This window comes from Vigna unguiculata, chromosome 3, assembly GCF_004118075.2.
Source record: "Vigna unguiculata cultivar IT97K-499-35 chromosome 3, ASM411807v1, whole genome shotgun sequence".
Classification (NCBI taxonomy): Eukaryota; Viridiplantae; Streptophyta; class Magnoliopsida; order Fabales; family Fabaceae; genus Vigna; species Vigna unguiculata.
This window is the reverse complement of record NC_040281.1, coordinates 21,167,694-21,178,982: the sequence shown is the minus strand read 5'-3', so window position 1 is coordinate 21,178,982 and position 11,289 is coordinate 21,167,694. Positions and strand designations below refer to the sequence as shown.

Here is an 11,289-nt window from a genome sequence, read left to right as displayed (position 1 = left end):
GGTGGCACTAATTATGATTGGAAGAGAAGTCATCATCTTGAAAGTACAAGTCCTTAATATAATCAAAACTAAGAAATTTTGTTTCAAGAAGAGAATAAGGGTTGTGATGCTTAAAGAGTGCGTCAACTACAATGTTAACCTTACCTTACTTATGTTTGATCATATATGAAAATTATGCAATGAATTCTACACGCCTAGCACATCTTTTGTTAATCTCTTTTTTTTAGTAATTAGTTAATCTCTCTTTTAAGAGTGATTAACAATTAGACTTAAACTTAAGGTCTTTTCATTATAAAAATATATTATGTAATATTCTTTTTTCCTAATCTCTTTATTTAACTGTTATATAATATAAAAATGATTTTAATTGAACACGGAAAAGAAATTTAAAAGCACAATTTAAGTAAACAAACTAATTCACCCTTTCCTCTTTGGTTTTGTTCAAATGAAAATATTTTACTGTGTAATTCTAACAAGCTCAACAGAAACCAGTTTTGAAGATACCGGCCATTAGGTTGAAGAACAAAATTAAAGATTGTGAGGTTGGCTTGTATTGCGGTCTTGCAGAAACTACGGGTATAAAATAGAGCTTGAAAATATAAATATAAAGACAAGTGTTGGTAAAAAGCCCTCGTGGACTTGTCTATTAGTTAAAACGGACATATTTATATTATTTTGGAGGCTGCTGTATTATCGGATGTTTACTCCTGTTTTATATAGATTAACACTTAAAATGGAAGACTTCCTTCCAACTACTATACTGTTCAGTCTTTAGTTTCAGGGTAGGAGACATTTAAAATTACCAAAATTTGCTTTACTTCATTTCTTATTAATCATGGGTGTACATATATTTGAAGGACGACACCTGACGGTGGAGACCATATGTATATACTTCATATGAAAATCACACAAGACATGAGCAAAGCTACTTATGGGAGACGCCACATTAATTAGAATATCGAATTAGTAATCGGAAACGGCCACAGACAAAGATAGCTCCAGATTAAGCTTTACTGTCAATAGTCATTGGCACAGGCTCCTGCTTTGATGGTGCTGTTCTTGCTTGTTCTAGTCTATTCAGTTTAGCAAACATGGTGCCATAGAACTGTGCGTCCTTCTTGTTGAATTCTCTAACTTTCTGCTTCAAAATTTTGTACTCCATCTTCACATCCCTGATAATATCATCCAACAGATTCAATACAAAAAGAAATTCCATATAGTAGGAACTAAGCATATAAATGCATATTCAAGTTGATCACACTCGGAACAAAGGCATACCTGTTTTCTGGCTCAATCTCTAGGGCTTTCTTAATGTCCATCTCAGCTAGATCCAAGTCCACAAGATGAAGATATGCTTGTGCCCTCCGGTACAATGCTTTTACATTTCTACTATCAAGCTCCAACGCCTACGTGCATCATAAAACCAAACTCTCAGGGATGTCACCAGTTCACAATTCACACTATGCAAAAAGAAGAAAGGCTGAATAAAAAAATTACCTTGCTACACAACTTTTCTGCCTGTTTGTACTCCTTTAGCTTCAGCTTACAGGCTGCATTGTTGAGATTGCATGTGATCTTCAATGCCTTGGATTGCTGTTTCTCCTCATCACTGAAGGAAGAATCATATTCAATAAATTTCATGGCCTGTGTCACCCAAGAGAGCACCAACACCTGTCGTTAGTTCATTCTTACCACACCATAACTGTCAATAGCCAAGTAATATTAATAACATAAACAAAATCTATTGGCACTCATAGGGATACCTTTTCATATCTCTTTGACGCTCTTTCATATTTTCCAACCTTAAATAAAGCATTCCCTTCTTCCTTTTTCTTCCCAGCTGCCTCAATCTTCTCTGGTGTACTCAGATCCCATGATTCCTTCTCCTGCATTGCACCCCCGTTTTAGTAATTAAAGTCTATATTTCAAACTTTTTCGAACCTAAAACATCCTTTTAAATGGTGAACACATAGCTCTCTCTCTCACCTTTACAAAGGAAAGCAGCTCAACTTCATAATACACAGTTGAATTGGGAGGAACAGTAGCATAATCCTGAGGGGACCCAGATGGACCAAAAGCATAGTCGGGTTGTATGATCAGCAATGCAATTTCCCCTTTCTTCATGTTCTTCACAGCTTTTTCAAGCCCATCAATTACTAGCTCTAAATGGTCGATCAAAATACACAGCTTAGTAAAATATCAATGTAAGCAAAAAGGGACTTACGATTCAATATGATTGTTTCAATCACCTTCATCAATTTTGAACTCGAATGGCTGTTCATCGTCATAGCCCTTCTTAGTGAAAACAGTTCCATCTTGTAGCTTGCCAATCAGTTTCACTGCACCAAAGGAATTAATGCATATCTTCAATTTCCCATCCAACATACAAAACATTTAACCAAGGAAGAGAAGATTTATTATATCAGAAATGTAAGGTTCCCACAAAACCATACTTTGAACTACAGCTCCATCGTTTGGCCGTTCATATCCCTCTCCTTCCTTCAAAGTTTTCTTGAGAACCTTCCTATCTTTAGTAATGTCAGACACGTTCTTCCACGAGACCAACTCAAGATCCACTTGAAGCAAAGCATTTGGAGGTATGGCACCTTCTTCTCCTGATGCTGCCCTTCCACTCTCACCAAATGCATCTGAAAACCTTGAATCTCAATAAACTTGCACAAGCAAAATTGGAACTAAGATATTGCTGATAATAGAACTCTTAACTCACATTGTGGCTTCACATTCAAGTGAACTTTCTCTCCCTTCTTCATTGTTTTCACAGCCTCAGCCAAAGCACGACAGAAATACCCTGTATGAAAATAGTTGTTAGATTGTTACTTCCATCAGAATCCAATTACATGGTAAAGAAAAAAAAAATTTAAATTTCAAAAAGCATGACTCTGACCCTCTTCCACAGTGAATTCCACCCCATCAGATTTTGAAACGACCGTTCCATCTTCAAGCCGAGCTTCATACTTGACTGCAGAAAGGAGAAAAATTAGGCAACGTTTAGACAATACTGCACAACAAGGTTCTCAAACAGGTGAATCTCAAAGACAAAAATGGAAAGAGTTCCATACCAAACACTTCGTCCAGGTCCTTAGGATTATCCCATTTCTCCCCTTCAGTAATTATGTTCTTCAAAATTCCTCCATCCTTGCATATGTCCTTCACACTTGTCCAAGACAGCAATTCCACATAAAACTGCAGAGTTGCATTGGGGGGAATAGTGGGAGGAGATCCAGACTCTCCATAAGCCAATTCTGGGGGTATGGTGAAAAGGGCAGTTTCACCTTTCTTCATAGTTTTAATACCTTCATCCCATCCCTTAATCACTTGCCCTGCATTAATCATGTCACAGAGCATTCATTATCATAATTATCATCATAACTCATTTAACATTAATTCTCTCATTCATGCATTACCAAAGGTTTGGCTCATAGCATTATGGCAAAGATAAAAGTGATTGAATAGTCCCTCTTAATATAATACCTAACACAATTATGGCAAAGATAGATAATTAAATTCTAATAATTTTAAAAACAAAAATTAAAGGATAAAAGTGAATCATTGGTCAATGAATCTGTACCTTGGCCTAGGTTGAACTTGAAAGGTGTACCCCTATCACGACTAGAATCAAATTGGGTTCCATCAAGCAAGGTTCCTGTATAATGTACTTCAACTTGGTCTCCATTGTTGGGGCTGTCCCAACCTTCACCTTCCTTCAGCAGCTTCTTCTTCAGCCCAAATTTCCCAATCTCCTTCTCCTCCCCAACCTTAAGGATGGAACTCTCCATTTCCTCCTCAGGCAATTCCATGTTGCCAGCACTTGGGAACTCAAAATCCTCATCCATGGCTTACCAACAATCTAACAAATGCCGACTAGAGAAGTCAGACCTTACAACTCAGATATCACACGACCACAGGAAACGTTTTTCAATGTTTCTGACACGATCGCAGAAAGTTATGTATATATATAGGTAGAAGTGAAAGAAGAGAATGTGTCTAGAGATTTCTATACGCCAAAGGTATCAAGATGCTTCCAGAATTATCACGTAAATTCCATTTAATTTTTCATTTTTGTTGTGGTTATGAATGTGATGATGATGAAGAACTCTAAATTTCAATGTTTAAAACCAAGTTTTTTTTTTTTTAAAAGAAAATCAAACGATCCGACAATAGAGCAGTTGTTCGTTATTTTCCAAACGGAAAACATTGAACAGTTCTTTCTTCATTTGTTCGATTATAGTTTGGTACGTTTATCATAATCCTATATATAAGAGGTAAATGAGAAGGGATTTATTCAATTAATTCTTTGCTAAGAAAAAATTCAGCTGATAAATAATTGAATTCTTTTGTAGGAGAATGCACAATCAGTAAACAAATTTGCTTCAAAAAACAAAACTTATTACTATATGTAACACAATTAGTTCTGATACGGGTTCATATTAAAAAAATAAATAAAAACATGATTTGAATCACAATTTATACAAAGAGAAGTTATAGGAAAAAGGAAAAAAAAAAAATTTGTTTAAATATAACTTGATGTGTTTAAACCTTACAAAATTTGAAGGAAAAGAAATGGAGGTAAGCCGAGGTGGTGAAACATTTTTTTCCTTTACTTTTTACTTGGGTAACGGTGGTCGTCCCCTTGGTGGCAATAGAGAGACAGAGAAAGAAAGAACTCAACGCTTCCTCAATCTTCACTCTGAGTCGGGCATTGATTGAACTGATTGAATTCAATGTCGGAAATGGCTCCGACGGATCCTGAAGGCGTGGACGGAGTGCGCATGACGTGGAACCTGTGGCCGCGCACCAAGGTGGAGGCGAGCAAGTGCGTCATACCCCTCGCCGCAACCATTGCCCTCCTCCGTCCCCACCCAGACATTCCCCCCACGCTCCCCTACGCGCCTCTCTGCTGCAAGACCTGCTCCTCCGTCCTCAACCCCTTCTCGCGCGTCGACTTCACCGCCAAGATCTGGATCTGCCCCTTCTGCTTCAACCGCAACCACTTTCCCCCTCACTACGCCCAAATCTCTGAAACGAACCTCCCTGCCGAACTCTATCCCCAGTACACCACTCTCCAATACCAACTTAACAACAACAACATCAACCCTAACTTCACCCATTCCCCTGTCTTCCTCTTCCTCCTGGACGCCTGCGTAATTGCCGAAGAACTCCACTTTCTCAAATCCGCGCTCCGCCGGGCCCTCGGGCTTCTTCCCGACAACGCGCTCGTTGGCTTCGTGTCATTTGGCACGCAGGTCCAGGTGCATGAGCTGGGCTTCTCCGACATTTCCAAGGTTTACGTTTTCCGTGGGAGCAAGGACATTTCCAATGATCAGATTTTGGAACAGTTAGGTCTCACCGCCGCTAGGAGGGCCTATACCAAGGGAGGGACGATTGCGCAGGCTCAGCCACCTTCTGCTGCTGTCACCAGGTTCTTGCTGCCTGCTTCTGATTGTGAATACACTCTCAATTCGGTGCGTGTCGTGAGAATGCTTGCAAATTGCATTGTCTCAATGTAGTAATGACAACAATAGTAACTAACGACTCTCAGCTTTGATTGTTGTTGACTAATGGTTACTCTTCAGGTGTTGGATGAATTGCAAACTGACCAGTGGCCGGTTTCGATCGGGAAGCGCCCTGCACGGTGTACCGGCGTGGCGTTGAGCGTAGTAACGGGGTTGCTCGGTGCTTGTAATCCCGGGACTGGGGCTAGGATCATTGCTTTGGTTGGTGGTCCCTGCACTGAAGGACCTGGTTCGGTAAATGAATTTATGTTCTTCGCTATACTGCTTTGGGCATTGGTCATCGGTGATGGTAGATTTTATTACAAATGGGGTCGAAGGAATTTATGTTTTGGCGAGGAATTATGAGGGATTTTCATCGAAATTTATTTTTGTGAAGGACTTGCATAGAGTATTTTTTATGCTGTAGATATTGATTTTTACTTTCTTTGTAGATTGTGTCAAAAGATCTATCTGATCCTGTGCGTTCACATAAAGATCTTGATAAGGATGCAGCACCATACTTCAAGAAAGCAGTTAAGTTTTATGAGGGTCTAGCGAAACAGCTGGTTATCCAGGGTCACGTTTTAGATCTTTTTGCATCGGCCCTTGATCAGGTATGTGGGAGCTTGCAAATTTTTGTGACACATTTCACTGCCTATTTTTCTTGTTGATATGTTGTTAGTCATGTCATGTTCATATCCTTATGATTGTCATTTTCTTTCACCTGCTTAGTTTAAGCTATTACTATCTTAATTCTTACCTGGGAATTTTCTTCCAGATACATAGTGAAGTTCTTATTTATGCTGTGAGGATTTTTAGAATACAGTTGATATTGTTATCATACTATATTGCAACTGTGACAATTAAGAACAAGCTGTGTGCGCTCATTTTCATCTTCTTCTGTTTGATAGACATTATTGTTTTGAAATTTGAATCTATAGGTTGGAGTAGCAGAATCAAGGTTGCAGTTGAAAAAACTGGTGGCCTTGTTGTCCTGTCGGAAAGTTTTGGTCATTCGGTCTTCAAGGACTCTTTTAAGCGTGTTTTTGAGGATGGGGAGCAATCTCTTGGTCTTTGTTTCAAGTGGGTCTTCATTTCAATCTTTTGTTCAATACTTCAATTTTAAATTCAGTTCACCCCGAGGAAGTTATTTATTTTGGTTTGTTTATATTCTCATCCACATTAATTTTGTATAAACTTATTGCTCCCCTGTCTCACCATTTCAGTATGAATCATAGTTGATGCCGGGAATATTTTGTTGGGAGATTTTGAATTGCTATGCTTTTAGTTCTTTATTCTTTAGTATAAAATCTATATCTACCTGGTGTTTTAGTAACTACTGGTCAAGGGGTTATTTATTGTTCTATTAGAAACTTTTGACATTATTCCAACATGTGTTGGTCCTGGTGGAACATGTTGAAATCCCTTTATTTTGTGACTTAGTTTGGTGTCTCTATTATGAGCTGTACTAAGGAGAGAACTATAATTTTTCTATAGATGTCTTGTAAAATATGGACCCATGAAAGGGAAAAGGAGGGTGTGAGCAAGTAAATTTAGTCTTGTCTAAAAATCCATGTATGGGGGATATGGGGTTTAAGTTGCACTTTTGGGAACATTTTTATCATTTTGAAGTAAATTTGGGTTTTGAAAGACTGAGTTTTGTTGTAAAAGGGACAATAAGAACAGTAAAAGGGAAACCCAAGGTTTAACTAGGAAACCCTAGACAATCCTTTAACCATGCTAGAAATAGACAATCAGGGACCAAAACGAAGAGGTGGAGGTTTAGCAAGCACTATCGAGGTGACGTGGAAGGCAATGCATGGACTTCACGTGCCAAGCAGTAGCGATGGGAAATGGGGCGCGTGGTGGTGCATGGAGCGGAATTAGGTTTCAGGACCGGCGATGTTGGTTGTTGCTCAAGAGACAATCTAGAATTAGTGTTTGTCGGAGGAAAGATCAAAAGACTGCACTAGACTCCTAGGTACAACTCATAGGTATAGTAGGAGGTACTTCCCAACACAACTACTTCCTACCCATATTATAATACTTATTCTATCAACACATCTACTTCCTACCCATATTATAATACTTATTCTATCAGGAATTTCAAACGTTATTGAAATTCTAGAATTATATAAGAGTAATTTGATTACTTAAAATTAGATAGTTTCAAATTTCACAAAAGATTAAGAATTTGAAATTCTTTATTTTTTAAATTCATATCTATTCTCTTTGTACTCTCTTGGCTAATTTTGAGACACCTTTGGCTTGGTCAAGGTTAGGGCACTGAGTTTCACATTATTTTGGACTTTTGTCAGCAAAGGACTAAAGTTGATTGTGATTATTTTTTGGTCAATATCATCAATGATATGTTAGCCTCAATGTAGGCCAATGTTATTTTCCAATTGAGGTTAGATGGATACTTCTTGGTCAACGTGAGTGATGTTTGCCGGGTGATGTCAAATGTGATTTTTTATGGTTTGTTAGTCCGGGTTGTCTTTTGGCCAATATCGACCAATTCTCTTTTGGTCAATGCTGGTTGGTTATTTCTTGAACAGCAAAATTTTCTTGGCCAACTTTGACGGGACTATTTTTTTGGCTGATGCCAACGGGTGTTTTTATTGGCATTAATGGGGGTTATCTTTTCGGTTGACATTTCTGGAATTATATTTTGCAGTTGAAGGTGAGAAAAATGATTCCTCTACAGCTGTTTTTTATGGATTAAGTAGTAGATGATGTGGACATGCATTCTTAATATATGCTTGAGGTTTAATAATGCAAGTAATTAATTCAAGTTACCCATTGATCAACAGATAATGGATGTACGGTATTACCAAGTAAAAAATACTCCAATTTGTGAGCTTTGATAGGTATCCTTTAGCGCAGAAGTTTGTGCTTTATCCTAGTTCAGAGCCCACTACAAAAGGGGAAGGATGAACCAAAAATTGATGACTAAAGTAGTATATTTGACGAAAGTAGTAGTTTAGGGTTATGCTTCTACATTGTTGGTATGTGGCTTTATTTTTGACTCCATTAATGCATTTTCATTATTTAAGAAGGCCTTTACTCAGAAAGGTAATATATTTTATCTTCAGGAATTGGTCCAAGGATTTGACCAAGAAACTGCTGCAGTAGTAATGGCAAGGCTTGCGTCTATAAAAATGGAGACAGAGGTACATCTCAAGTTTTTTTTACTCTCCACTATTTCGTAAATATATTTACCACTGCTGGATTTATTTGTAGTGGCTATAAAATTTTTCTTACTCCAAATGGGTGATTATTGATGTCTTCCAAAGTGACAGCTTTGATGAACTTTTCACTTGTTTAATCTGGTTAGACTAGGTACTTTAAGAGTGGCAATGCATTCTATTTGATCTGTTATTTCTTCGTTATATTTTTATGATAAGTTCTATTTTGTTGAAAGTGGAGTTTTTGGGTGTCACATAGAAATTTAAAATGGGGTAAAGGATTTCTCTTTAACCTTATATTCATGTGACCAAGAACTGATGGATTGACTATTCATATTTTTTTATGTCATCTAAGATTTATTTTTAATTTCTATGTTTGGACTTATTTAATACTTTAGCAAAATGACTTTTATGATTTATCTTTGATTTTCTTTCCCATCTTATTCAGATTTGTCAGTAGATTTCCCCTTTGTTCAAAGGCAGCTTATTTCAATTTGATATTTTTATGCTAAATAATAACAAGCTGTAAATTACAGTTGTAGTTGTGGAAATTTTGTTTTACATGAACTTTCGGACTTAGATGGTGTCATGTGTTTCAATCAGGAAGCATTTGATGCCACACGATGGTTGGACCGTTTACTGATTCGGCTTTGCTCTAAATTTGGTGACTACCGCAAGGATGACCCATCATCTTTTACATTGAATCCATCATTTTCCTTATTCCCCCAATTTATGTTCAATCTGCGAAGATCACAGTTTGTACAGGTGCCATTTCTTGTATTTTTCTTTCTGTATTACCATTGCTTTCCAAACTTATTTTAAAATTGTGGGGTTTGGGTGTTTTGATATTTATTGGCAGGTTTTTAATAACAGTCCAGATGAGACTGCATACTTCCGCATGTTGTTAAATAGGGAAAATATAAGTAATGCCGTCGTCATGATTCAGCCATCTCTAATATCATATTCATTTAATTCGTTGCCTGCACCAGCATTGTTAGATGTGGCTTCCATTTCAGCAGACCGGATTTTGTTGCTTGATTCATATTTTAGTGTGGTTATTTTTCATGGAATGACAATAGCCCAATGGCGCAACATGGGATACCATAACCAGCCAGAGCACCAGGCATGTACAGACTTCTCATAGATTTCCTGCTAAACAAGTTACTGTCAACATGTGAATTCTGTTCTCAAAATGATTGACGATTAAACGTTTAAATTGTTTAATACAATATGTATAATCTTCTATTGGGCGCATTATAGTCTTGTATGATGGAAATTATTTTATTTGGGGCCTTTTTTATGACTAAAGTCATGGGTTGGATTCGTCATTGGTTCCTGTTCTGGCTTTTGCTAATAGCTTTAATACATGGCAGGCTTTTGCACAACTATTACAAGCTCCCCAAGATGATGCCCAAATCATAATTAAAGAACGTTTCCCTGTCCCTAGATTGGTAGTGTGTGATCAACATGGTTCCCAAGTAAGTACATGTATTATGTTGTTTACTTTTTCATGAAGTTCATTTATTACCGAGTGTTGCTGATGTTTACCCCTTTCACAATGTATTCGGAGAATTATGTTTCATTAATCCATTTTGCTTGGTAGGCTTAGACTTTCTTGATGGGAACCTTAGTGGGTTTCATTGATGTTGAACAGGCTAGATTTTTATTAGCAAAACTGAATCCTTCAGCAACATACAATAATGCACATTAAATGGCTGCTGGTTCAGACGTAATCTTCACTGACGACGTGAGTCTTCAAGTTTTCTTTGACCATCTCCAGAGGCTGGCTGTCCAATCCTGATAATAGTAGTAACTGACAGATTTTTGACTTTGGTTCGGACAGTGCGCCAACTGTATCCTACGTTTCGCTGTGAAGTGTTATTCTTTAGGGCTACGATCGGAGTTTTATCATGGAGAAATAAGGGCCTCCAAGGTGTTGTTGAGTTTGGGTGTTGCGGAACGAAGGATAATGAAATGTAAGTTAAAGAGCTACTTGCGTGAATGCAGTAAAGCGAATGAGGGAGAAAGATAGTTTTATATAGCATTTTTTTTTCTATTGTTTTATAAATTGATATAGTTAGTTGGCTTACTGGTGTATATGTTGCATTGTAATTAAAGTCATCTTATTATCTCGGAGTTTAATACAATTAAAATCTTTGCAAAACTCTGTATATGAAGTTAGGATTGCATGACACATCCTGGTGAAGTGAATCCTTCTTTTGTATACTTTCCTTTTTCTTTATTTCCAAAGTCTCCAGCTGTATAAGAAACATCATAACTTAATGTTCCATTATAAGTAAAATTGAATATAAATGAATGAATAAAATTATGAGCTTAAATAGATGTAACCACCACAATGAACAACCTAGAAGCATGACAATGCTCTCCAAGTCATTCAATATTAAAGTTTTTCATAAATTTAGGAGATCACCATGATAAGTTAAAGCAACCAAAACCCATATATCAGTTACAACCCAATCTACTTTATTAATTTCAGTGTATTTGCAGAGGGAATTTCTTTATGCACCTCCAAAATCTAAAATTATCCTTTGATTATTTAAAAATCATACGCATAGTATTTCTAAATT

General features: G+C 37.2%; 2 protein-coding genes across 2 annotated transcripts; one reads left to right on the top strand and one right to left on the bottom strand.

Moving 5' to 3' along the window:
* Positions 1-799: 799 nt before the first annotated feature.
* LOC114179299 (70 kDa peptidyl-prolyl isomerase-like) lies at positions 800-3,962 on the bottom strand. The gene is made up of 11 exons (XM_028065587.1): positions 3,590-3,962; positions 3,081-3,341; positions 2,906-2,980; positions 2,729-2,809; positions 2,454-2,648; positions 2,250-2,339; positions 1,987-2,162; positions 1,764-1,886; positions 1,498-1,644; positions 1,279-1,406; positions 800-1,172 (listed from the first exon to the last, which is right to left on the bottom strand). The coding sequence occupies exons 1-11, from the start codon at positions 3,852-3,854 to the stop codon at positions 1,004-1,006; spliced, it is 1,710 nt and encodes a 569-aa protein (XP_027921388.1). The 5' UTR covers positions 3,855-3,962; the 3' UTR covers positions 800-1,003.
* A 624-nt stretch (positions 3,963-4,586) lies between these two features.
* Positions 4,587-10,925, top strand: LOC114175141 (protein transport protein SEC23-like). Its single transcript, XM_028059910.1, has 12 exons — positions 4,587-5,483; positions 5,595-5,768; positions 5,966-6,127; positions 6,455-6,596; positions 8,327-8,369; positions 8,425-8,470; positions 8,501-8,521; positions 8,609-8,686; positions 9,305-9,466; positions 9,561-9,824; positions 10,075-10,179; positions 10,356-10,925. Exons 1-12 carry the CDS (start codon positions 4,743-4,745, stop codon positions 10,410-10,412), a joined length of 1,995 nt encoding a protein of 664 aa, XP_027915711.1. The 5' UTR covers positions 4,587-4,742; the 3' UTR covers positions 10,413-10,925.
* The last annotated feature ends 364 nt before the right edge of the window (positions 10,926-11,289 follow it).